This window comes from Sprattus sprattus (assembly GCF_963457725.1).
Source record: "Sprattus sprattus genome assembly, chromosome: 16".
NCBI classification, from domain to species: domain Eukaryota; kingdom Metazoa; phylum Chordata; class Actinopteri; order Clupeiformes; family Clupeidae; genus Sprattus; species Sprattus sprattus.
This window is the reverse complement of record NC_137914.1, coordinates 6,732,636-6,759,604: the sequence shown is the minus strand read 5'-3', so window position 1 is coordinate 6,759,604 and position 26,969 is coordinate 6,732,636. Positions and strand designations below refer to the sequence as shown.

General features: G+C 41.7%; 3 protein-coding genes across 3 annotated transcripts; all 3 read left to right on the top strand.

The window, feature by feature from the left end:
* Window positions 1-356: 356 nt before the first annotated feature.
* LOC308377090 (protein c-Fos-like) lies at window positions 357-2,087 on the top strand (the record flags this gene model as incomplete). The annotated part of the gene is made up of 4 exons (XM_080853645.1): window positions 357-497; window positions 769-993; window positions 1,219-1,326; window positions 1,419-2,087. The coding sequence occupies 4 exons, from the start codon at window positions 357-359 to the stop codon at window positions 2,085-2,087; spliced, it is 1,143 nt and encodes a 380-aa protein (XP_080709771.1).
* Window positions 2,088-7,863: 5,776 nt separating this feature from the next.
* Window positions 7,864-16,683, top strand: LOC308377873 (jun dimerization protein 2-like). The gene is made up of 4 exons (XM_080854636.1): window positions 7,864-7,897; window positions 13,282-13,499; window positions 15,297-15,401; window positions 15,781-16,683. Exons 2-4 carry the CDS (start codon window positions 13,305-13,307, stop codon window positions 15,964-15,966), a joined length of 486 nt encoding a protein of 161 aa, XP_080710762.1. The 5' UTR covers window positions 7,864-7,897; window positions 13,282-13,304; the 3' UTR covers window positions 15,967-16,683.
* Window positions 16,684-17,681: 998 nt separating this feature from the next.
* LOC308377748 (uncharacterized protein) lies at window positions 17,682-25,400 on the top strand (the record flags this gene model as incomplete). Its single annotated transcript, XM_080854485.1, has 12 exons — window positions 17,682-17,817; window positions 18,708-18,883; window positions 21,297-21,404; window positions 21,687-21,780; window positions 21,907-21,956; window positions 22,091-22,172; window positions 22,661-22,746; window positions 23,279-23,473; window positions 24,052-24,147; window positions 24,442-24,579; window positions 24,979-25,083; window positions 25,245-25,400. 12 exons carry the CDS (start codon window positions 17,682-17,684, stop codon window positions 25,398-25,400), a joined length of 1,422 nt encoding a protein of 473 aa, XP_080710611.1.
* Window positions 25,401-26,969: the final 1,569 nt, after the last annotated feature.

The following is a 26,969-nucleotide window of genomic DNA, read 5'->3' as shown; positions in this document are numbered from 1 at the left end:
GGGGAGTGAGGGATTTTTATTATATTTTGTGTGGTTTGATGGTATTTATTTCAGCAAACGCAATGCACTATTATTAGTTACCCCAGCTACCTATACGATTGTGCTTGTTTGAAAAAAGAGCATACACTTATGCTTCCATGGATCTCCCTCTTTCCTGAATGGTACAGTCGCACCACACATACTTCATTCATAAAATTCAGGCTCACTATAAAACGAGTAGCCTTACAACAAAACTGCAGTTTCCAGATGTGTAAGCTGCGAGGTGACATTATACAACAGAGGGCTACAATTGATTTAGTCACTCAGTCAGGACGCACGAAAAGACATTTATAGATAGATTCTTGCAGATTTCAGAGATGTGCGACTTGAACGTTGACTACGATTCCGCGTCCTGCTCTTCTGTCTCCTGCGCTGAAGACACTCTCGTGATCAACCACCAGCGGTCTCCAGCTGAGTCTGTCTCCAGCGCATCGGTGTCCTCGATGCAAAATGTGCAGGTAGGAGTGAATGACAGTCTTTGCAATCATTCAAAGTGTCATCATTCAAAGCGAAAATGTGACTGCTATTGGCAACCATATATCGATGCTCCGAAAACGTGAGCTTCAAGGTAAATTGACATGTCTACTTTTAACCATATCAAGTTAGTTAATTAATCAACCAGAGGATTCTCACAATGCACGTCATGAAGTCAACACGTGAAATCTAATTCCTTCCTCGAAGTCGTCATTATTTTTTTGAAATTTAAAAATATTTTCTTGTGGGTTTCAGGAATCTGGTAAAGGGAGAGCTGTGCCAGGTTCTCCTTTTGTTCCAGCTGTCACGTCGTTGATGTCCACAGCGGATATGCAGCGGATGGTCCAACCGACCGTCAACACAGAAGGCTCCCCATCATCAGGCGTTACAAGGCACAGGAGAGCACGTTGCCTTTCCGAATCGTCTTCCTCAGAAAGCGACAGCCGCGAAAAATCCCGCAAAAAAAGACAAAAAGATAAAGTATGTTTGCATTAACATGCACATGTCTATTGATTGAGTGACTTTAGATCATTTTAATGTCATCATTCATCTTGGAAGACAGACTGTCACAGCGAGAAGCTCAAGTGCGCACCTTCAAATTCATGCATTATTCGAAATGATCAGCTATATGTTTAAGTTTTGTCGATGAGATACTTTTCATTTACATTTTTCATTAATTTTTTTTCTTTCTTGTGAATGATTCAGTTGTCCCCAGAAGAAGATGACAAGAGGAGACTCAGGAGAGAAAGAAATAAAATTGCTGCAGCCAAGTGTCGCAACAGAAGAAGAGATCTTACAGACACATTACAAGCAGTAAGCAGAATATACTATGACAATGTATATTTCTCTTACCAATCCACCTGTTTGTCAACCCAGCGCAACTTAACCCTTTGTTTTTGCCATAGGAAACTGACAAGCTCGAGGAGGAGAAAGCCACTCTGCAAACTGAGATAGATAATCTCATGAGAGAGAAAGAAGAGCTTGAGATTATTTTATCAGCCCACCAGCCTACCTGCACAATTACAAAGGATGAGGAAGAGATGCAGCAGAGGCCCCCTAGCTCGCCTCAGCACCTGCCCTCCGTCCTTGAGCCCAGCAAGGCCCCTGAGGTGCTTCCCTCCCTCCAGGACCTGGAGATGCATCCCAACGGTATCTCGTCGACCACTGCGATCTTGGGCAACTGTAATATCCTGCTATGCTCCAGTGCACTGGGGGCCACATCCGAGTTTGAAGCCTTCCTTGGCGTTCAGGAAGAGTCTGTGAAGAATCTTAACTCGGAATCAGAGAGCAACGGCCATGATGTGGCCCCTGCTGTCCCCGACATTGACCTCACCAACTCGCTCGGCATCTCAGACTGGGAGACGCTCTACAAGTCCATGGCAGACAACCTGGAGATCCTCAACAGCCCCACTGTCATCTCCAGCCCCACCTGTGGCAGTAGCCTTCATGGGTTTGAGTTCAAATACCCAGATTTTGACAGCTTGGCAGATGACTGTGAATGTGGCAGCCAAATGAAAGGCAGATCGGATATGGTTAAAGATATCCTAAACTCCCCTACGCTTTTGGCTCTGTAGAATTTAAGTGTCTGCAGAGAAGTTTCAGGTAGACCCGGGAAACAGGAGGGGGGGGGGGCTGTTTACCAGTTTGTATGTAAAGGGTTGTGTAACCCCTTGTCAATTATTCTGAAAGTGTTATATTTGACTGTGCCTGCACTTAACATGACCTCTTCCAGACACGCTGTGTTGTTCTGAGTCCTACTGTTTACATGAAATGCATATTATATATATATATATATATTATTGTCATGTGTGGGTCTGTGGATCTTTAAGTGAAAATTGAGATGTATCATCATCAACTTAGAATACACATAGAGATATATCTGTGTTTTGTTTTGTGTCCTGTATGACCTGATTATGTGCCAGTGTGTCAAATTATGATAATTGACTTGAAAAGGCCTAGGCCTATCATGTGACAATTTACAACATAGTTTATTTTTTTACCTCTACATCTTTAAGGGTTTTCCAGTTATGCAAAAATTAGGTTGTAGTTCAATGAGCTTGCACACACCATCTATACATGAGTTATGACGTCACATTTCAATAAACCAATTCTAAATTAACTCATTTTTGTCTGTGGTACTGTTTTGACGTTGACATTTTACACAATATTGATGTTAGCAAGGTAAAAGCAATAAGTCAGTGGACCTGCAAATCCTACACATTTTGAATCGTGCCTTAACCCATGCACCTTTGCCAAAGCGCCTCTAGTCAGTACTGCCCGCACGCACCGACGTACAGAGGACGTCAGAACGTATTTGCATAGCACGCGATTTCGTCACACTTCCGTATCCATATTTGGAGGTTCAATGTGATTTGCTGTTTCGTCTCCATGGAGAAATGGTATCATATTTCACGGTGGAATATTTTCCTGGAAATATATGGCAGGCGGAGCTGAGAAAGCGGAGTCTGTATTTTTCCCGGAATCGAAACAGGGTGATTTGTGTAAGGCGTCTATAGCAACGCATTGTAATCTGTTTTTTCGTAAATCTTTAGGTTGTGATACAGGCTATGCTTTACGGGAAACAGACGATAGAAAAACATAATGAAAAGTGTGGGGAGCTACCAAGTAACCTAGGCAGCCCATGCATGCTGATCAACGGTTAATTGATCACTTGCCGAAACTAAATGTCCTTGTTTGTCTGTGTTAATGGATGAGCAGTGACGGCAGCTTTTGTTTGTTACATTTTAGAACAATTTATGTTTAGTCGTCTACTTTAGTTGAATGAGATATGGAAGGAGTCTATTCTGTAGCATGGCTTATCGTTATCACGATGGTGAAGTAAGCTAGTAGTAGGCTATTGCTTAGCCTAGCGGCTACCCTATTTCATGTCTCAACTGCAGCATTGACCGCTCATTGCAACATTAGCTTTGCTTGCTCACGAGGAACTCCGTTACATGAAAACTTCCTGATTCAAAATAGAAGTTTCTGTGCTTATCACACAAATAAACTGGGCTGCCTTTATGAATGAATACAACGTGATTATTTTCAGTGATCCTATTTGCTATTACAGCCTGTTGGTATTGTTGTTTAGTTTCAGCCTAATTTAATTTGTAGGCACCTTGTGTATAATGCCAGAACGATGATGTATCAAAGTATTTTTATTTGTCACATACATATATAGGTAGCCTATACATGTAGTGAAATGCTTGTTCCACTGACACCAAAACTGTGCAAATTAATAAATAAAAGAAGAAGGAAGGAAAGAACTGTCCAAAGTGCAAAGTGTTAAGGCTATGTGCTGGTGCTCCGACCCCAATCCTCATTTAGAATCCTGACAGCCTGGGGGTAAAAACTTTTCCGCATTCTTTTAGTATTGGCCTTGAGACAGCGGTAACGCTTCCCAGACCGCATGATGGAGAAGAGGCAGTTGTTGGGGTGACTGGGATCCTTGATAATGTTCCTGATAATGTGCATACAATATTAGTAGAATAGTATAATTATATCAGTTTGGTAGTCAAATATACCCTATTTGTGGGTCTATTGTGCCTGGATAGGTGGCACCTATTATGTGTTGCTTATCTCTAAGCATATTTTTAAAATATGTATAATTCACAACCCACTTATAAAGATGTAATAGACAAAGGGACATTCCACTGGAGGTGCTTTTGGTTATTTGAATGTCTAAAACGGACAGCTTGTGTCTGTGTCAGCTCTGCATGACTGCACAGTGGAATCTGTAACTTGTTTATTCCAAGTGAGGTGTCTCTAATATTAGAACGACATGGTAATGAACATTTATTCTCTTTTCAACAATCTGTGCCATGCATGCAAGCCATGTGCAATTTTATGAAATGTTTTTGACTATAATGATAGCCACAGCAATCTCCTGAGGACTTTTGCTCCCACATTTGTTTTATTTCTGATACATGTCCTCATATATTTCCATATTGGCTTGGTATGTATGTGTAAAATAAACACCAGATGTGCACGGCATCATTTTTCCACCCATCTGCAATCTGCTGGTGATGCATGATTAACATGTGCATCTACCCTAAAAGGAAGAAGGACAAGGAAGCTGAATGTCAAAAATAAGTTATGAATGGGCCAAATTCAACGCTCACCTTATGTCTGCGGTTAGCTCACAGACATCGTCTGAGTCAGAACCACAGAAGTCAGACTTGGCGTAACTGATTCCTACTTGTGCAAGTCTTCATGGAGTAGTTGTGTATTACGCATGACTTAATAACCTAATTGTGTTGTACATCACACAGCGACACTGTGATTAGTTAATAGTGATTATTCACAACACTATAATCTCTCACAGGTGGTATGGAAAGAAGTTCAAAAACCTAAAATAACAGTTTATATAAACACCGATTGCCGATTGACATTACATTTTGTTGTGAAAACACATCATTCTATTGTTAATAAAATGAGAATAAAGACACCAGAGGAACAATTCATTATTTTACAGGACTATACTGCAATTAGACTGAAACGCAGCAAGGTAGCCTTGTGGCAGGGTTGAAGTCTGTAGCACATCTAGGTGTTGTAATCCTTCAGCTTGTTGTCATGTATTTGAAAAGCTAACTAGGGGTTGAAAGCAACGGAATGCATGTCTGATGCTATAAAAGACTTGTAAATAATGACACAGGGTATAAAGAGGTCATGTCCGCTGTTATTAATCTGTAGAGGTCATGGCCTCTGTTATTATCTGTAAAGCCTTCAGCCTCTAAATGATCTCTGTGGATCCAGGTACTCATTATCTTAAGAAAGATTTTTAATTTTACCGTGTTTGCAAATCCAAAATGATTTGGTTAGTGCTACATTGAAACATGAAAATGACAAGATATTTCCGAGTCACTATACCCCTGAAAGTAAAGCTGTTTTATGTATTTACGAAGCAAATATTAGCAGTCCACCTGTTATATGTGCTATCTAAATGTCTCATGGAGCTGAGAAAGTTTGCAGAGTATGGTGAGGAGTGAGAGGATAGTGTGTTTAAGGCGAGATTACCGGTAAGAGGGCTATCCAAGGGAGAAAGGCTTTCTGTGGAAGTCTAGGGTCAGGTATGGTATGAATTGCTCCAGGAAGGCGTTCACATTTAGTTACATTTGTTTTCATGACTTACAGTGACAGGCTATTGATTACCTGTTGATCAGTTAAAGACAACAAAGGGTTAATCTATCAATGTTTCTTATGGAATGTGGCCAATCAGGTGCATGTCCCATGTCTTCCTTTATCCTAGTTTACACAGGAATGTATTTACACACATCCTCTTGAGTAATGGGTACCCATCGCTTCTGCTTTTCCCAGCTTCCCACTCTGTGTCGCTTAAATTGAACAAGACAAGTGAGACATAGACCCTCATAGGAAGTCTACAAAAATAACACAAAAGAACATTGGTAGAATCTTTTACACACAGGGAAGTGGGTTATTTTTGAACCCCTTTTGAAACTACTGATGCCACAGCTGTTTTGAGGGTTTTGCTATTAATCCAGCCAGTGGAAAATGCATGTTTGAATGTGATATAAAATTGTGCAACAAACAGTCCAGAATAGACCCTATATGCCAGATAAGGGTTTGGGTGTAAATTGGTTTGATTTTGTTGAGATGTTTTATGATTACAAACCCAAACATAGGGCCAAATATAATATAATTTAGTAGGCATCTGAAGTCATGTGCTCATAAATTCAGCCTTGGCCCAAGTCATAGCAGAGTAAAAAGCAAAATTGTTTTGCTTTTGCTGAGATACCACCCCCTCGTCCCTGAAACAAAAGTGTCATTGTTTACGTTGATGGTAAATGTTTTCCAGAAAGCCTACGCATGGACCTGCTTGAAAAGTATCTCATTTAATCAGGAACAAGGAAATCTTTGCATAATTTAACATACGTGAGACACTTTTTCACTCTTGTATGTTCAACATAATCAATTAATATTGTGTGCAGCACATAAGGTGGCTTTGTTCAGGACCCTATGAGCTCCTTATCACATTCGTATAAAATGTTCTGAGAAGTGAATTATATGCACGTTTTGGAAGAAACATTTTCACCGACCTGCAGTACATCTCCTGACATCTATTTCCTGTGTGTGAATTTCTACCACTAGAGGGGGATATACATTTAGAGGAGAAGTAGAGTAGACCCAACAAAACCTGGAAAACTGAAAGACGCCAAATAGAAATTTAGGCATACGCTCACATATAGGCCTACACATTGTCTACACGCATGTTCATAGCTTGTCCTACTCTTGTGAGTTTCAGGGAAGACGTCTTTGCAGACATATTCCACTCGAATGATTTGCAGCACCAGCAACTACGCTTGGAAGGGTCTGGGTAGGGAAGTGAGAATTGGTTAGATTCTCTTTCTCAGATGATTCTCACGCTCGCCCACATACACACGTCCACATACACACATATACAAGTCCTGTTACGAGTACGCAGGAGTCAAGGTTTTCTTTGCTTCTTTGGCGCGTATTGACGCGCAGGAACTGAGGCTTGAAATTGATGACAAAAGTGAGAGTTGACAGGTTATGAGGCAAGGGTGACACAGGAGCCAATACTCAAGGAAACTACACTAGGGCATCAATTCGCTTACAGTAGAACACTCGAAATGGAACATTAAGCACAGCGTAGAACATTAAGGTAAACATAAGCGTTCTAGGAGCACACGACCCCCTTTCCACGCTACAAAAAGGCTATGTAAAACGAGTAGTGTATGAGTGTGCATCTAGAAATAGACAGCACACACTACTCTCTATTCAGTGTTATTCGTCACATTCAACAGGACATTGACGTTTTTAATACCATAAATCGGCAACAAGCATAAACCTTTGACTTACCCATAAAAAGCACACCTACTTATTAACAGCCTAGAACCAAAATGCCCAATAAAGGACATTCTTAAATCCCCTAATAACTGTTAAATCCTAATTTCACCCCCACCCCCCGTTAACTAGGCCAACAACACAGTACTTAGGCACTTAACTTATCGATTATTCTTAGCTAACATGTAATAACTATGTTGTCAAATTTAAAACGACGCTGATGAAATCATAGATGAATACATGACCATAAACAAGAGTTTATTTGGAACGGGGATCTCTCGAAGTGGGTGGACCGCACTTGGCTTCTCCAACATGGTAGAAATTTCCTCTCTGTGTTGTGTTTTCTGGTTGCTAGGGGTGGAGCAATCGGGTCTTCTTTCATACAGCGCTGTTCTCGTATTTATACATCCTTGCTTACGTCTGGCACATAAGAGTTCCGCATTCCGAAGCCCTCCCTGATACCGATCCCGTATTTAAACAGGCTGATGCAACGAACAGGCATCTTAGATCGAGTGGTGACCCAAACAAACGGTGCTTTCGGATTCCGGACCAGACTCAGGTAGTTCAACTGATTTATATTTCTGGCATTAATTGAAGATATTTTAATAGTTTTTCAGCATGTATCAAATTTCAGCCTTCATTTATGCTGAAGTTACCCATATGAGCCTAACTTAGCGATAAAGTTTGAGACAGCTGAGGAATATTTTTTTGACCACAACTGTTCATTTTAGTTAGAGGGAATCGTTATTCTATTTATAATAAGGCCTGGCTAATGTACGTCTCATGTAATTCTGTTACATATTTGTCGAATAGTGTTGCCGTTTTATTGACACCAATGTAGCCCCTCAATATATTGGTATTATATGTGTTAATCGCTTCGTTATGTAACTCAAATGCGCTGATTAAGCTCTGGAGAGACTAGGCCACTAGACGGCCTTCGTGATATAGGTTTAAAATGCATGTCAACCTTTTCTGTTATAGAAACTATTGATAGGCTACTATTCAGTTTCGACAGCTGGGAGTTGCAAGCAACAAGGTGGCATTTCTGCACTTGATTTGGACACTAAACGTAACCGATTTTTGGCGAGGATGTCGATGCCATGATGCAGAGGAAAGGGGCGCTTTATCCGAGTTAACAATTCACAATTCAGTTAGCTGCATGATCCATGCATGACAGCCTAGTTAACGCTTTGCACGTAGTGTTGTGATTTTTTGTTTGTAGCTACACATGGCAGTAAATTCTGCATTCCTTCTTGTAGTGTTATAAAGGCCACTATTTCACACACAACCAAGTGTGAATGAGCAACTTTAGAGGAACCTTCTTGTTAACTGAGGGACTAAATTCTCTCATGAAGTGTTATGTTCATAACGAGCCAGGTGACCTATCCTTAGGAACAGCCTGTTATAACTATTGCATGTGGAATATCGTGGAATGAGCATTACATAGACAGGCTTTAAGCAACACCTTTTATGTTGGGCATGTATTGTTGCAGACAGGATAGCCTACAAGATCAGTGTTTTGCATTAATGCAAGGAGACATGTACAGTGAGGCATTGCAATAGCAGACCAAAGCATTCCCCTGCACCGGGGCGCATGTTGGCATTTATGGCGCCTTTGTTTTTGGTGCCAGTCTCTTGATCCATACGTGGGATTGTTTCCACACAGACAAAATTCCGTGATGGATTTATTGGGGAGACTGTGCGTCAACAGGCCGAGAGCGGGAACGTGGGGTTTATTTTAGGTGTAACTGTCCTTCACTGGCACTCTCAACTGGATTTAGTTATGCCAGAAGACACAGAATTGAAACTACAAAATGTACAAACACCAAAACAAAAGCAATTCATTTTTTCAGCTTAATCATTCAATGTGTGATATTATAATGTAATGCTGTGAGAGGTATCTCATTAGGAACTATCATGTTAGTCTGAATCAGGCCTAATGTTTGAAGGGTCGTAGACAGGGTTGTATATCCTTCAGATTTATATTCAAGATAAATGCATGAAACAAATAACATAGTGGTAATTTCTTTGCATTGAGGTTTTAAAAGCTTTCACCTCTGAGTTGAATTCTGTTCCTCAGTGTTTCTCGTTGTTTATGAAGTTTTTACCAGAGCAGAGCCACAGACCAGTGGACTGGAACAATAAAACGGAAATTTTAAAATGTTCCCGGAACCATCAGAAAGATTTCATGGTTGGATTGCAGTAATAAGGCAAAACATCGTGAAAGTGTCCTTCAACAGGTTATATAATCTCGTTGTTAATTGCTTTAGCAGAGACGGTATTCTTTAAATGGTTTTGTTAACTCTGTTTGTTAGTTTGTGCATCTGAAGTATCCAGTGGCCACAGTTGGCATTGTGTTGCTCCTGTTTTGAGAGTTATGTCTAGAGGGTGGCGACCATGAGGTTTTCATATAAAATCTCGAGGAAGAAATCTCGGCTGAACATTCTTCACACATCTGTATGTATAGTCCCGCTCAGCACTTATGTAAATGGCATGCAGGTCTTTCTACAGCAGATCAGGCCAAAAACCACCTGAAAAATATATCGAATTTCCCCAGTTTTGACCTGAACATTCTGTCATGCCAATTGAGCATAATGCCACGACATATGAGGGGTTTACCTGACAAACTAAACACACTATACAGGCCACTCAATTGTGGTAGTGTGCCATGTTTTGGACAATGCACCGCATCAGTTATTTATCACTGACAGGGGCAGAGGAAGTTGACCTTTAATGAACACTCAAGTGTTTTCCTCTTGGTGTTTGTCTGGTAGAGAGGGACTGAGTGACTGTAGTCGGTGAATAGTTGCAATGTGAAAGGAACTGGGTCAAGAGCAACTTGCTGGGTCCTACGGAGAGCAGGAGGAGGAATGTGACAGTGCCAGTGGCTTCAAAGGGGCGACATGAAAAAAGCTGAAGCCCTGGCTTTGAACATAGTGTCTCTTTCTCTCTCTCTCTCTCTCTTTCATTCTGTGTTCCTTGTTCATGTGTTCCCTGAGCTTAAAATGGCAGGAGCCACTGAATGGTTCTTCTTTTGTTGTTCGGAGTTAAACTGAAATGTTCCCTAATTTTGTACTTGATGGGGCGGTTAAGGGGTTGAGGGGTTGAGGAGTTGATGTTTGACGTCTCGGACAATTGAGAAGTTGCAGTTCGGAGACAACCTTGGCTTTTTTTTTTTTTTGGTGGTGCTGCTCTTACAAGGCGATCTTGAACAGATTTGGACATGGCGGAGGAGCGTGTCTTGGCCAGGCCCGATTTGCTCCCTGTCAGCACCCTCAGGCCTTTGGATTTATGGCGCTGGTTCTACGTGCATCTGTCTGTCCCTGAACGTTCTCCACGGCGGAGAGTGAGGGGGGAACAAAACAAAAAAACTGACTCTGCATTTGGATTCCTTCACTGGACGCCGCTCCCACTCTTTCACAACATTCCTCTAATTGCGCTCAGGGGAGGAAGGCTCATCCACCCTGGTCTGGGAGAGAGAGAGCCGGAGCCTGAGAGAGAGAGAGACTGAGAGAGAGAGAGACTGAGTGAGAGCCTAAGAAAGAGAGAGCCTGAGAGAGAGAGAGACTGAGAGAGAGAGAGCCTGAGTAAGAGCCTGAGAGACAGCCTGAGTGAGAGCCTAAGAAAGAGAGAGCCTGAGAGAGACCCGGAGCCTGAGAGAGAGAGAGACTGAGCTTGAGAGAGAGAGAGAGACTGAGCTTGAGAGAGAGAGAGAGAGACTGAGTCTGAGAGAGAGAGAGACTGAGCTTGAGAGAGAGAGAGAGACTGAGTCTGAGAGAGAGAGAGACTGAGCTTGAGAGAGAGACTGAGTCTGAGAGAGAGAGAGACTGAGTCTGAGAGAGAGAGAGACTGAGTCTGAGAGAGAGAGAGACTGAGTCTGAGAGAGAGAGAGCCTGAGTCTGAGAGACTGAGACTGAGTCTGAGAAAGAGAGAGCCTGAGCCTGAGAGAGAGAGAGAGAGAGACTGAGAGAAAGAGAGAGAGAGCCTGAGAGAGAGAGAGAGAGACTGAGAGAAAGAGAGAGAGAGCCTGAGAGAAAGAGAGAGAGAGCCTAAGCCAGAGCCGAGTCTGAGCCTGGGAGAGAGAGCCTGAAAAAGAGCCTGAGCCTGAGCCTATACCCCAGGCCTGCAGCCCTCCTGAGCCATGCATATAGGCCACTAACAACATGCATGGAAGGAAGACTATTCACACAAACACACACACAAACACACACACACACACACACACACACACACACACACACACAGGTGTGTTGTGAAACCATACGCTCTAAAACTATGAAACAGTTAAATAATTTTCATCTGAAAAAGGTGAAAGAACGAACAGACATGACTGTTCAAGTGTAGGCATAAGGGCAGCGTCTTCTTAAATTAACACTTGAATGTTTTGTCGGGCACGGATGCAGTTTTCGTTTGCAAAAGCTGCTGCACGATTAATACCACTCATCACTTCACAATGCAGTATTGGTCAGCTCTCCCTGTACCCTATGCTAATAGTGGGGCCTCCTGCCCTCTTGGTGGGTATTCATAGCAGAAGCTGAATGTGAATTCCATTGCCCCTCAAGGTTCTAATTGGCCTCAGGAATGGGGCAGGAAATAGAGCCATTTGGCTGAAGACAGATGAAGTATGTATACATACGTGCATGTGGGCCCCGCTGGTGTTGGCAGTGCGCCAGCTCGACTGGAGTGCCTGTGTTTCATAAGTGACGGCAACCGGGCGTTTTCCACTTCCCACCCTACCACTGCTGCCTGCAAGCAAGCACCTCTTTCTGCTTGTCCCCCTCTCTCTGTCTGTCTGTCTGTCTGTCTGTCTGTCTCTCTCTTTCTCTCTCTCGCTTTCTCTTTTCCTCTCCATGTCTCTGTTTTTCTCTCTCTCTTTCTCTGTCCCTCTCTCTCTCTCTCTTTCTCTCTCTGTGTCTCTCTTCCTCTCCTTGTCTCTGTTTTTCTCTCTCTTTCTATGTCCCTCTCTCTCTCTCTCTCTCTCTCTCTCTCTCTCTCTCTCTCTCTCTCTCTCTCGCTCTCTTCCCCTGAAACAGGACTGGCCTCTGTCAGAGGCTTTGTCTGGAAGCCCCGAGCTTTAGCGCTGGCTTTTCTGCTCGGCTGGGAGAGCACAGCCGTGGAGTTTCATCACCGAAAGCCAACCCGACTAATCCCGGCCAATCGTCACGGCCAGGCTTGCTAGAGCTTAGAAATGTGGGGGAAATCCCCATCAATCCATCAATCAATCAATCAGTCAGTCAGTAAAGTCACTCACTTGCTGAGTCTGACTTTTATGGTCTTTTATGTCTGGCATTGTGTGTGGCACGTATGGGAGTGACAGCAGGGAGTGGTTGAAAGGCTGTCTCTGTCTTTTGTGGAGACTGGACACGGGAAACTATTGAATAGGTCAGGAGTAAACGGCTAGTCATAAGTCATGAGACGCGCTTTAACATCAGGCCAGGAAAGTGCTCAAGCCTATGAGGTCTACATCTAGACATTCTAAAACTCTTTGTATTTTACTCTCTCAGCCTGTAAGATCGTGACATGACATCAAACCATGAAATTCTGGAGTTAAGAGGGAGTTTAAAGTCATGAGATATCTTGTATAATCAGGCCAGCAACTGAAGTTAACTTAATCAGTCGAACATTTCTGTCTACAACAGTTTGTAGTGGCCATTTTATTCAGGAAATGTTCTGAAAGGCAAGATTTTCCATTTTGCGTTTGTCTTTGCCTAACAGGACACATATTTAAAAAAAAAAACTTTGTCTGTCAAAAAGTTTGTCAGGCATGTCCATAACATGTTTTTGTGCCCTTTTTCTCTCTTTCTCCCTCTCTCTCCCTCTCCCCCCCCCTCTCTCTCACACTCTCTCTCTCTCACACACACTCTCTCTCTCTCTCACACACACACTCTCTGTCTCTCTCTCTCTCTCACACACTCTCTCTCTCTCTCTCTCTCGTACGTACAGCAGTGGCTGTGGCCGGACCTGACATGATGCCAGGACAGATCCCTGACCCCTCGCTGACGGCCGGCTCCCTCCCCAGCCTGGGCCCACTGGCCGGGATCTCGGCCACCACGCTCACCGACCAGCTCAAGTTCTCCGAGCTCTGCAGCCTGGGCACCATGCTCTCACCGCTACACTTCTTAGCCAGGCACGGGAAGAGGTCGCTAGTCCTCAAGGACGAGGTGAGAGAGAGATAGAGAGAGAGAGAGAGAGAGAGAGTGTGAGAGAGGGAGAGAGAGTGTGAGAGAGAGAGAGACAGAGAGTGTGTGTGAGAGAGAGTGTGTGAGAGAGAGAGAGTGAGAGAGAGAGAGAGACAGAGAGTGTGTGTGTGTGTGAGAGAGAGAGAGAGAGAGAGTGTGAGAGAGAGTGTGAGAGAGAGAGACAGACAGAGAGACAGACAGAGACAGACAGTGTGTGTGTGTGTGAGAGAGAGAGTGTGTGAGAGAGAGTGAGAGAGAGAGAGTGTGAGAGAGAGATATTTTAACTTTTAAGTTTCCTTTATAACTAGTTAAAAGAAAATGCACAAAAGGTAAAATCAAGACGTACTTAGCTGTAACACATAGGTTTCATTTACCTTGCAAATACATTCTTCAATCCCCCCTATTTTAGTGAAAGACTCACCGGAAATGTAAAAGAAACTAAATTAAATTCTTAAACACAAAGACACTTTTAAGAGCAACACTGGCTCTGTTATTCCAGACCTTTCCATTTTGTGTCTTAACTTGGCCAAAAAGAAAATTTAGAAGAACAACATGGTTTCTCCTTGCACATATTTAAGACCAAAAACCAGTCCCCCCTAGTCTCACACACCATTCTTTGTCAAGACTAACCAACCCCATAAGCCTTAAACATCCAACAAACAAGTGTTTCACATACCCCCCAGAAAACATACCCCTCCTGTACCCTTGGATGTAGGTGCTCTGTGTCTATCTGCAGCTACTGCTCCATGTACAATTCTCCACTGGAGATCACCCATTCTCTTTTGAATTGAGTCTTGTACCAGCTGCCTTTATGGAAGGCCCTGATCTAAAAAACTCAAATCACCTCTACTGGAAGTTCCTCACCTTCACATTTAGCTAGATGGCCCTCTTGTCCATATTGTTAGAAGTTGGCAGCTGCGGGCTAAGGAGCATCCCTTTCTCCTCTTGACCCTCTCCTACAGCAGGTCTCACCTGAAGCTCAGAGGAAAGGTCCAGGTCCTCTTTAAAGTCCATCAGTGACAGGGGGCAGTGTTTCGCGTTGTCTGGGACCACATTTTTGATTTTTGTAATCAGTTTTTGGATGAGAGGGAGAGAGTAAGACAGACCTTTTGACCTTTAAGTTTCCAGCATAACAAGTAAAAAAAGAAATACACATTGGGTAAAATGAAGACATACTCAAAACCCAAGCAGAAAGGAAAAGGAAAAAAATAATCCAACCACACAGAAAATAAAAACAAAAGCGAGGATAAACGAGCGAAAGAGACTTTAAGTTTCCCTTGTTACCAGCGAAACGGAAACCCAGAGAGAGAGAGACAGTGTGTTTGTGTGTGATCTGACCTTTAAGGCTATGTGGTTGATTGTTTGGCTGAGTTCTCTTTTTATATAAGGATCTAGTAACATTTGGATGAGCATTGCATCACTCAGCACCAGTACATTGTTGCGTAAGCAGGCATTTCACAAGAATGTGTTCAAACCAGTACAATTTGGTCTCTCATGTGAACCAAAACAATCATGACTGCATGCCTAGCCATTAATTAACCCTCCTAAACCAGGTTCTTGTTATTTCATCCCCCATTTTGAATAATAATGCCGACAATCCTTAGCAATTCCTTACTCTAGAGGGCCCTCTAGTGGACAAAAACACACCTGTAACGCATATTTACCTGGTCACAAGAAATGGTAGTAATGGCAGGTGCCGGTTAATTATGTGTTCGCAAGATCCTTCACTAGGGTTATTCCCTCATGTTTGTGGATTCTCTTTGTGAAAACCTTTCACAGATGGAGGAGGAGGAGGACAGGAGGAAACGAAGACGGGAGAAAAACAAAGTGGCAGCGGCCCGATGTCGAAACAAAAAGAAGGAGAGAACAGACTTCCTTCAACAAGTGAGTCATTTTACTGTGTTTGCTCTCCATGTACTGCTGAGAGGGGGATTTAGGTTACGGGTTCTTAAAGTGAGATGCAATGGCAGTGACTCTTGCCATAGACAAACTTGGGCAATAACCCAAATCTAATCAAGCGCTTTCATCAGAAGGTGTTTTGCCAACCATCACAAACTGAAAGAAGACACAATAAAAATTGCATATTGTAAACAAAAAGGGAAAATGAGTTTTTCTTGAGTTTCTTTCTTCATGTTACTGAGCTTTGTTCAGACTGTAATCCGTATCTGTTGTCTTCTCTCTCTCTCTCTTTCTCTCTCTCTGTCTCTCTCTCTCTCTCTCTCTCTCTCTCTCTCTCTCTCTCCTCTATCTATCTCTCTCTCAGGAGTCGGAGCGGCTGGAGGTGGTGAACTCGGACCTGAAGGCCCAGATCGAGGATCTGAAGGTGGAGCGCCAGCAGCTCATCCACATGCTCAACCTCCACCGGCCCACCTGCATCGTGCGGACGGACAGCATCAAGACGCCCGAGAGCGAGGCTAACCCCCTCCTCGAGCAGCTCAAGGAGAAGTGAGGAGCAAATCCTGAAGACAAGAGGAACACTAACAGAATAGGACGGAGGGTGAACTTTAAAGCAGACAAACCCAGAACTATTCCTATTTATGGTGGCTATGCCCGCACTGCCTGTAAGCCAATGGCTGGAGAACCTACCGCACAACCAAGAAGCAGCCTTTCAATCTCCATGGATACTCTTTGTGTGGACATCTTGTGCCTCAGCGACTATGCCTGTCAACGTTACCAAGAGGAAAAGGGCAAGCGTTGTGTCAAAATAGTGTTGGGGAAACTGCACAGTATGAGGTTCTGCTGCTGGCATGTAGGCCTGTGAATAGGTTATGTAATTCTTTTTATTTAAGGGTACATACCATTGTAGCATCTTTTAAACTGGTCTGTGTCAAGCAGGGGGAGAATGCAACTGTAGTATACAGTTAGTATACATTTTTGTCAGTTTTTTTATATAAGTTTGCCTTGGTAGTCTCCGGTAGACCAGATTTATGCGGACGCAGGCGTCACGAAAGCACATACGTAAAAAATATACATAGATATATTTACATAATGTTTACACTTTTGTTCTTTTATTGCATTGTACTCACAATTTATCATTGTAATTATTTTATACTGCTATGTATGAACGACATAAACTGTTATGTAATCACTTGATGTGATGCAATAAGAATCTTTTTTTACTTCTACTTTGGTGTGCTGGTCATAGCAGTGCTGAGCGAGTGATATGAGTAGCGTTTTTTGAACCACTCCCAGAAGTGGCTATCATCTCTTTATTTGTTGTTAAATAGTATTATATTGTATGTATTTTTCATTAAACCCAAACAATATCCAAAATAAAAGTATTTTCTGATATTTCTGAAAGCCCAAGGTTGGCTGATGACAACTGTGACCACAGTTAGCGCTCCAGCTACTTCATGCTCAAGACAGTGGTAGTGCAATTATAATGAGTACATGGCTGCAGTCCTGGCTCACTTGGTTCCCTTGTAGGCAAAAACATGGAGGGGATATATTTTAAAGAACTGCTACACATTATTCCTCTATAAAACCCTGCTTCATATTTCAAATCCTTCTTTTTTAAGTCTTTGAAGTCATGTTCATGGGTATCCACATGAATGATGACACTTGAAAGTTCTAGAGTTCTTGGGTGACACATTGCATCACAATGACTTCAACATTCTTAAATTCCACACAGGCGTGTCACTCCACTCCCGGGTCCTCTCCACCCAACCTGGCAACGCAGATACGGTAGGCTGTTTATTAGAGCTCCACTAAAGAAATAGGCATTGTCATGGTGTATTACCACTCAGAAATACACACAGCAGTGTTATTCAACACAGTGTTATTTCTTTATGATTGTATATTGTGTCCTAGTTTGTACACCTCACATTAAACAGATTTGTGTGATGGTATGATACCATTTCATCTCTACCATAATTGCACTCTAATGGAATCAAAGTATTCTTCACATCCCTGCATCATTTTCTAAATCAGTCAAGTGGATATAAAGTTCTTACAGATTATCATACGTATATGTCATCCCTTACGTAAGCCTGCCTTTTGATCATCCAGTGGTCATTAGGGGCACCCTGAGCTGGCGGTGGGATACTGTTACAGGGCACGGTGTTAATGAGAGACATAGCACTGGGGCTGGAAGAGGCCTATTCTTAGCACTCTGACTTGCTCCTTGGCTTTAGTGTGGGCTGAGGGAAAGTGTCGACTGCAGTGATGGCTGAAAGCGAGCAGAGCATCAGCCTGGCCGGTATGCCGCTGCATGACGTCGACCCAGAGGAGAGCAAGCAGCCGCTCCCATTGGACCAGGCAGACAGTGGAGATGAGTGGGACACAGACCTGGAGGAGTGCGGTAAAGATGGGCTGTGAGATAACAGGGGATTTCTCTGACACACACACACGCAGCGCTTGTTCCTAATATAGACCTGAATGTGTATAGCAGTTGACACACTGGCGGAAATATGTTTGTTCTTCTCTGGCGTACTTCAACAACAACAACAAAAAAAACAGTAATATGCTGAAAGAAGAATGTCTGAGAACTTCACTAGAAATTTGCTATGCTATTTATACCAGTGTGTGTGTGTGTGTGTGTGTGTGTGTGTGTGTGTGTGTGTGTGTGTGTGACTGTGTGTGTGTGTGTGTGTGTGTCTCCAGCCCTCCTCTTTCTGTTACTGCCAAAAGAGACTGTGTGTAAATACTCGGATTCTTCTTGAGCATGAGCAAAGAATGATAAAAACTTTTTTGTCATTGTTCCCTTACTTCAACTAGTTGGCCACACGTAAACCAACCACAGGTTGGCTGCGCTTAATACTTAATAAATGTGTCAGTAAGTACATTGTACTTTTATATTAGTAGATGTTGTCATAGTGTGCTTGTGGTTAAGATTAAGGTCAAGGGTAGTAACATGTATCAATATGGACTTACTTGGAAAGTACATACTAACATTACTAGTGCAAGTACACTGTAATGAGGACATTTAATATGATTTGGACTGTTTAATTCATTTTGATTAAAACATATTTTTTTTATTAATTATTATTATTGTTGTTGTTATTATTGTTGCTAATGTTAATAATACTCATTATTGAGGCAATGTGTCCACATGTACTGAGTGCCCACAACATGTTTGTCCTTTTGATAGTTAGTCGCGTGTTCTTGAGTTGTCTCCAAAAATCAGTGGTGATATTTTTTTGTGAGACTTGTCACATTTGTCATCACTGGAACGACCGCTTGTATCTGCAGGTATCGGGAGGAGGAGAAAAGCGGTATCAGGTGCTGATCTTTACCTGCAAGCCTGTGAGGTTGTGGGTGTCATCCCAACAACATATTACCTGCATAACCTGGGCAGCGCCACCCTTAACATGAATCACCATGGTCTGGGGCCCAATGGGACCAAAGCACTGGCCATCGCTTTAGTGGTAAGAGTGCTGTAGGAAGTAGTGCCGACTAGTGGTGTAGTCCAGGGTTTACGCAGGTATACGGAGTAAACCCACTTATTTTTCAGTCATCATTGCGTATACCCACTTCTCAATACACGGCGTGTATCCTGTGCTGTATGGGCTGCTTAAAAAAACAAGAGTATACCCACTTCTCCAGGGACCACTACACCACTGCTGCCGACCACATACTGCTTTATGTTCTTAGTAACTTAAGTACCAGCAGCCAATAGCTGGGTCATAAACTTTATAGCTAACTTGGGCTGACAATATTGAAAACAATGGTTACAATATAAGCATAATCTTATGTCAGAAGGATGCTAAGCAGGACTGAAAGAGGTGGTCTGGTCCCAGCTGTTAGGAAGTAATGTACCAACATTGCCTCCTTGTGACCAAATGGCTAAGAGTGACTAGCCCGTTACGCATTACGCAATTTCCCCCTCTTTATTCCCCTAGGGATAGACACAAGTGGCCAATGACAAATTCCCCACAGTAAATGAACGAGAGTGTGTAGTCCTTTAAGGGCACCAGCAAACTGCAAGCCCTGTGGAACAGGTTGTCTGTCATGGTGACACTGCAGTTAAACACTTGGCACGCTGCCCTACAGCTCTGTTGCCCACAACATTGTAGGTCGCTACAGACGCGTCAGCTGGCATAGCTGACTCCTGGCACAGTCAAGGCAGGCGGAGCATACCAAGGTGACACACCTCGGCGAAAGCCTGAGTGAGCACATCTACAATTTTGACACCGTGCAGCAGAGAGCTTAGCTCACCATGCCATAGTTAAAGTGCCTGACGAGTTCATGGTCTCAGTCCCCATTCCAGGCAGTGGTGGAGGAAGTACTGAAGTTAAGTACCTAAGTAAAAGTACAAGTACCCAGGAAAATAAAAGTACAAGTGCTACATCGACAATCCTACTTAAGTAAAAAGTACTTACTTTTAAAATGTACTTTAAGTAATGAAAGTAAAAGTACTCATGCAATGGGTTGTCTCTCAATATCTAGGGCTGTGCCATTTTGATATAGAAATAGCTACTGGTAAATACTTATGCCTCTACTGATGTCACTACTAGTAATAATTATAAGCAACAACATTTGTTTATTGGAAAGGTTGGTGTATTTAGTGTGTCTACCGTCTGTAATACTGTTCCCACTCTATCAATTCAATTAATTTGACTAATTCTGCAGATGACAAGTTATCTACCACGGATTATCTGCAAAGCTAAACCAATAAAGAAAACATGTTATATCTTTAAATCATTTATTTAAACGTGTAAAAAATGGAAACATGGAACATGAAAAACAAATGTTATTGTAAAACTGGACAGAACAGATAATTTTTTTACTTAAGCAAAGTACAGATACGTTAAAAGGTACTTAAGTACAGTAACGAAGTAAAAATACTTTGTTACATTCCACCACTGATTCCAGGGGGATGGCAATCAAAGCAATGAAGACCTGCCGGGAGGGATGAGTTACAGTGTAGCCCTGGCCTTGGCCTTGAGCCACAGGTTCAATATTTGGAGGAAGCTCTTGGTCATTCAGACCAAGCTCTGTCTGTCTCTCTCTCCCCCTTTACCTCACTGGCTAGAACCAGTGGTGTAGTCCAGGGTATACGCAGGTATACGGAGTATACCCACTTATTTTTCAGTCAGCATTGGGTATACCCACTTCTCAAAACAGGACGTTTATCCTGTGCTGTATGGGCTGCTTAAAAGAAATAAAGAGTTTACCCACTTCTCCAGGGACCACTACACCACTGCCTAGAACCGAATGTGAGAAAGCAGATGGATAGATTGCAATGGAGGAACATCAGATGGGATACAATACACACAGCAATGGCGTTACCATCACCTTACGTGGTAGAGAGGACACAAATGTAGCTAGAATGGCCAATGGGAAGCCACTAAAGCCATCAGAGGTGGATTGGGCTGAAGACCACACATCTGGCTCCACTCAGAGGCCACATACAGAAAAGCAGGAAACACCTCCTAGTGATCGGGCCATTATTATGCATTATTAAATTATTATTATTATTATTATTATTATTATTATTATTATTATTATTATTATTATACTAATTTTCAGTTTCCCCACTTGCTTGAATCCTATTTGAATGCTGTTGTACCTGAACAACCACGCATGTGACAGATAAATCTCTCTTAAACATTTTTTGAATGATCTTATGGAGCAGGGAATGGGAGCTTGAGATGTGCAGTGTGGCAGTGTGGCAGTGGTGTTTTAATGGTCGTTAAATTAATTTTATATACAAAGTATGTGGTAAGCATAATAAAAATATAATACATAAAATATATATATAATAATAATAAAAGTGTAATGCTTTAATTTGTCTTTACAGTGTGACATTTGGTTAACATTCTTTCATTTGGTTTACAGTCTGACTTAAAGATTACAGAGCTGGAGCTGGAGGACAACGGCCTTCTACCAGAGGGTGCACAGTATCTGGGGGAGATGCTGAAGGAGAACTACACCGTTCAGAGGATGGTATCGTAATACTTGATGAAAATATACAATAATACAAATACTAGTAACTTTACCTAGTCATCAATTCTATTTTGAAGTGATATATATATTTAAAGCGATCAAGAAGCTGAAGAGGTTTTTGTAATAGTAACCAGAGAAAAAGAGAGAGAGATTAAGAGTGAGAGACAGAGATATTTACATGATTCCTCCACAAGAGGGCAACAGCATCTCTAGAAAACGAGTGATAGCTTTTGTAAGGTTTTGAGGAGGAAACAGACTAACTAGTATTTGTCCTTTTTCTAGAATCTTTCGAATAACAACCTCCAGGCCGCTGGTGCTGAAAGCATTGCTAAAATGCTGCTAGACAACATGTCCATCAAAACACTTACTTTATCAGGTGCTCTGTTAAGTTTGTGCTCAACATATAGATTGTTGTCTTAAGATATATTATATCCATTCAGGGTAGGTGCAATGATTTGTGCAGAACAATTCTAAATTTGGTGTTCTGTTCATTTGTTAACAGGAAATAGATTCATCGATGAAGCAGCCAAAAGTTTTGCAGATGCCTTAGCGGTAAGTTTGATGTGGAAAAATTTAGATTCTCATGGCTAACAAGGTCACAGTGTTTGGTGGGGCAAACTATATTGCTACTTTCCACAAAAGGGAATTTCATTCACAACTCCCATATTTTTTACTTTTTTCCTCAGATTAATTTCCATATCAAAACACTGGATCTAAGCCATAACTGGTTCGGTGACACAGGTGGAGAGCACCTCGGCCATATGCTGGGTAAGAGAAATACTCAGCTGTAACTCAAAACGTAGGGATTTTGAGAGCAAGGCAGGTAAAAGTCAGAACCTGCTTTTGAGAAAAACGGCAAAATGCTGAAAGATTGCATAAAAAAAAAAAAATAAAAAAACCAACAACATCGAATAGTTCCTAAGCTGATTGGAGAAATCTTGATGGTGTGAGAAGACACATTTTCAGATCTCTTCTATTCTATTCTCCACTATTTCTCTTTTAAACTGTTTTAAGGGTTTTATGACTTTTATTCCTTTTATCATGATTTTAGTAATCCATGAAGCATTTCAGAAGACCAGGTTCTGATACGAATTTGATCATTTTTTATTTATCTTTCACTGCATGTATTGCTCCTGCTGCTTGCTTTTATTGATTTTATGTAAAGCACTTTGAATTGCAACTCTTGTATGAAATGTGCTATACAAATAAAGTCTTACTTACTTGACTTACTTCTCTCCAACTGTCTCTCCTTATAGCCAATAATGAGAGTGTGGAAACTCTGAATCTGAGCTGGAACTGCCTACGCATGAATGGAGCAGTGGCTCTTTGCAATGGATTAAAGGTATGATGAGTTCCAACTGGGAAGAGACAAGGGCACAAGCTCGTATTGGTTTGAATTCCAGTAAGTACATAGTTTTCAAGAGAGACAACAAAACTGTTAAAGGCAGAATGACAAAAGAGAGAGCAGCTATTAGTTTGTTTTTGTGACTGGACAATATCTAGAACTACTTTCACTTAACCTCTCTACAGGACCATTTACAATGCAAATGACATTAATTGAATTCAATTTGATTTTCATAACGCCAAAACAATACAATTGTCTCAAGACGGTTAACAGAGCCCATAGCGTAAACCCCCCTTAGAGCGCACACATCACTGCAAGACCAGGTCTTAAAAGCCTTAGGGTTCGAATACACATAAGCGGTTTTTTTTTAAAACGGGACGCTAGAAAATGCATTGATTCCTATGGTACGGCGCGCTTTGCGTGTGCGCCTACGCAAAGCGCGCCAAACCATAGGAATCAATGCATTTTCTAGCGTCCCGTTTAAAAAAAAAAAAAAACGCTTATGTGTATTCGAACCCTACCTCTGCAGGTGAATATGACGCTGATCCATCTGGACCTGTCTTACAATGGCTTTGGCAGTGAGGGAGCTCGGGCACTAGGGGATGCTCTCCGCCACAACAACACCCTGGTCTCTCTGGACCTCTCCAGCAACTGCATAACCTGCGAAGCTATGAGACTGCTGTGCCACGGCCTGGCGGTCAATGACACCCTCAAGGTTCTGCGGGTAGGCCAGGCCTGTAAAATGAACACTGGACGCCCCTGCTGTTTTTGACCAAACTGTGAATCTGTCAGACTGTTCTGTTTACAGAGCAAATTTCACCAGTTTGATATTCAATGTGTCAGTTAAACTCTTATTGATAAGAGGTGAAAATGTGTTTTACTACCAGGAGACATTTCATGTTTTTCTTATTTTCTGTGTTGAAGCAAGCTGATGCAATTGCCCCATGCTCGAATTCCAGCATATACAAGCAATTCAAAAATAACAAACTGTTGAAGACATCCGAAACATTTGAACATCACTAGCATATAGTGTTCCTAACAAGCCAGGGATGTTGTAGCAATATTTGCAAGATATAGCAATTTCAATGTCACATATATGGCTACGAAGTAGGCCTACTCTGTATTTTTCTATAACTTTATGTTTGACTTTGCATTATCTCTTTAAAGGGTCTATACATTTGACAGTGTTTCTGTTGATCTGATTTAGCTTGATCCCTCTTCTCAGTAATTCATAAGTCAGACTCACTCATTTACTGTCACAGTTGTGTGCCGTTTCACATGTTCACATGAATGTCTTTTCAGTTGCTTCACAACCCAATAAGATCTGAAGGAGCCTACTTGCTGCTCAACACTGTTAAAACCAACTCAAAGTCAGGACTGGAGGAGATAAATATATCAGTAAGACCCTGATCCCATACGAATCATGAAGTTATCTTAAATCTTAAATGTACTATTGTTAAATGTAGCATGCTAACACATACGTATATAGTACATGTATGCATAGTGCATATAGCTTATTATATTTTATGTATATTCAGTGCCCTAGTGCGATTGGTGCATTGGACCATCACCATTTTCCATCTGTGAACGTAACTTACTAATAACAAATTCATGGTGAATGTGGTCCATCAACGTTGGTCCCTTGACCCAGTCAGTCGCTGTTGTAAATTCAGTCTGTGTGTGTGTGTGTAGACGGTTATGGTGAGTGAGGACTTTGTGAAGTTGTTGGAGACCATGCAGCAGGAGCACCCTGCGCTGGACTTCCAGTACAAGGGAGTCAATGGCTCCTTCTGCCGAACCCATAAGCCTGACCCCTTGAAGGTCATTCAGGTACCAACAGTCTCACTGATTACAGTCATATTATATATATATATAAATATATTAAATGTTACAGTTCATATATTATTTATGAATATATATAAGTGTATATATAAGTTATATGTATGTTTATAAGTATATTAATGTATAATATATGAAGTGTTACATTTTAAGTTTTCTACATTTTTTGGTTTGCTTACTGAATTGATTCCCTCTGCTTCTTCATTGCTTGCCCACATTCCATGGTTTCCACGTCCTGTTTTGGAAACACAGACGTATTTATTTGTGAGTCCTCATGGGGCTCATTTTGAATTGAATCCTCTATGAAAAATGTGGAAAGTCGAAGTGGGATGAAACAGTGGCTTTCCTCGAGGCTAGTTAGTCAGCAAATTAATTGATTATTCCCTGCAGCATTTTCTTGAAGAACGCAAGCAGTGCCTTGCGGACTTCTTTAAGAGTATAGACAAGGAAGGAACCATGAGAGTCAACACCTTAGACCTCAAGGAGGCCATTCAGGTTTGATATGCTAATCTTTCATGCTAATGTATTAACGTGATCTTCAGGCATACAAAATCGTATTTGAGAACTTCTGTCTAGATAGAAGCACATAGTTTGTGCTGCACCCTGCATGAATATGGTGTTAGACATGTAAGACAAGTCGTGTATGTTTACAACAGCAAGCAAAGATGCCACTTGATAGCTTCAGCATTGAGGTGTTGATTCAGAAACTGGACGTGGATAAGACTGGCACAATCGATTACAGGTGGGTCAGCTTCATTAACAGAATCAATGGCCTTAAGATATATGAGCAACCAAGAGTTGACTCCATTTGAGTTGATGCAAGGTTTAACTGACAAAAACTATTGAATGTACTTTCTTCAGGCTTAAAACTGCTTGGAACCACTGTTTATACTTTCATCAAACTGAATCACTTCCTCTTCCAGCTTCACAGGACAGTCAGATCCCCGAGAAACAGACGCTGACCAGGACATATAGTAATGACACGCAGCTAGGGAGGAGGAGAGGGTCGTTTGATGAAGCTAAAATGAGTAAAAAAATAAATGCCAAAAGACAGCTTAAGTGTCTCCTCTGTATAACATACACGGATAATCACTTGCTTGCAGAAACAAAGGCAGCAGTGTTTACCAGTCATTCTCTCTTTCAGTCAGTATTTTCTGTCACAGGATAATATATATATATTTGTGGATTCTTAAGTACAGTGGAGGAGTTAAGGACTACTTTAACCACTTTTTCGAAATGAAACCCTTATAGACTCAGACAAATATTGTATAACAGATATTTTAGTGTATTTGATAATATACTTCCGGTCTAAACCTATACCATTTGCCCCTGAACTCACAGAGTGTTTGAAGTGAGCTAGAACTAAGTGAGGGGTTTGGGTTTAAGGCAGTGTGAATAAGGTGGCCAAAGGAAAGCCTAATAATACGTGTTATAGAGCTCCATCTTCAGGGAGACACTTTCAGATCATGAAAAACCTCCATTTAACATTTTAATGCCAATTCAGCAGTTGAAAATGCACTTCAAACCTACTACTAAAATAAAATAACTTTGAGCTAAGTGACCCCTTCATAGTTTAGTGGGGTAAGGACAGGACATTTGGCAACATAAGATTCGTTTTACTTTTGATGTGCTCTGGGATTGGAAATGGAACTGGAAATGGCTTCTCTGAATTAGAAAAGCAATTTGAAATGTGGCCTAATGTCAAATAAGGCTCCCATGTCCTGCTACATCAGTCTTCATGTTTGATGTGACACCTGCACACTTGCAGATGGAATACTGTACAAAACATAACCACTCAGAGCTAAAGAGCTTTTAGCTCATGACTGCAACCCATTTGTGGTTGGAACGTTATATGAGGAATGGGGTTCAAAGGCTTCTTCAAACCCTCCCACGTTGCCCTTTCGAAGCCCAGCGGGCTGCAATATAACTGCACTTGGCACATGGTCTACAGCAGTTGATACCATGTTTATTTCTAACGTTTATATTTCTGGTTGTTTAGAGAGTTTTTAGAGAGTGCACAGTAGTAATGTCCTAAGTTCGGGTCGAAGTGCCTGTGTGTATTGGATAGTTGTGTGAGGTTTCAGAGAAACTCCTAGTAAAAATTCTGTCGGCCAGTCAAAATACTGGGTACCATTGGAGGGCGCTGAAAGCAGGTCAGGACACCTAATGTTTTTGACTGTCCTTTAACTGATACCTAGTCTGTGGGGTAGCTCTGTGAAACAAGAGAATCATACATGAAACTTGTTTATGTATGTTAATGTTTACAAGTGTAATACCATTCCCTTCCCTATGCACTGTATAAACTCAATATCTACAGTTATTGATATTGGAGAAGAAGAATGAAACTCAGTATAACTGTATAAACTCAATATCTACAGTTA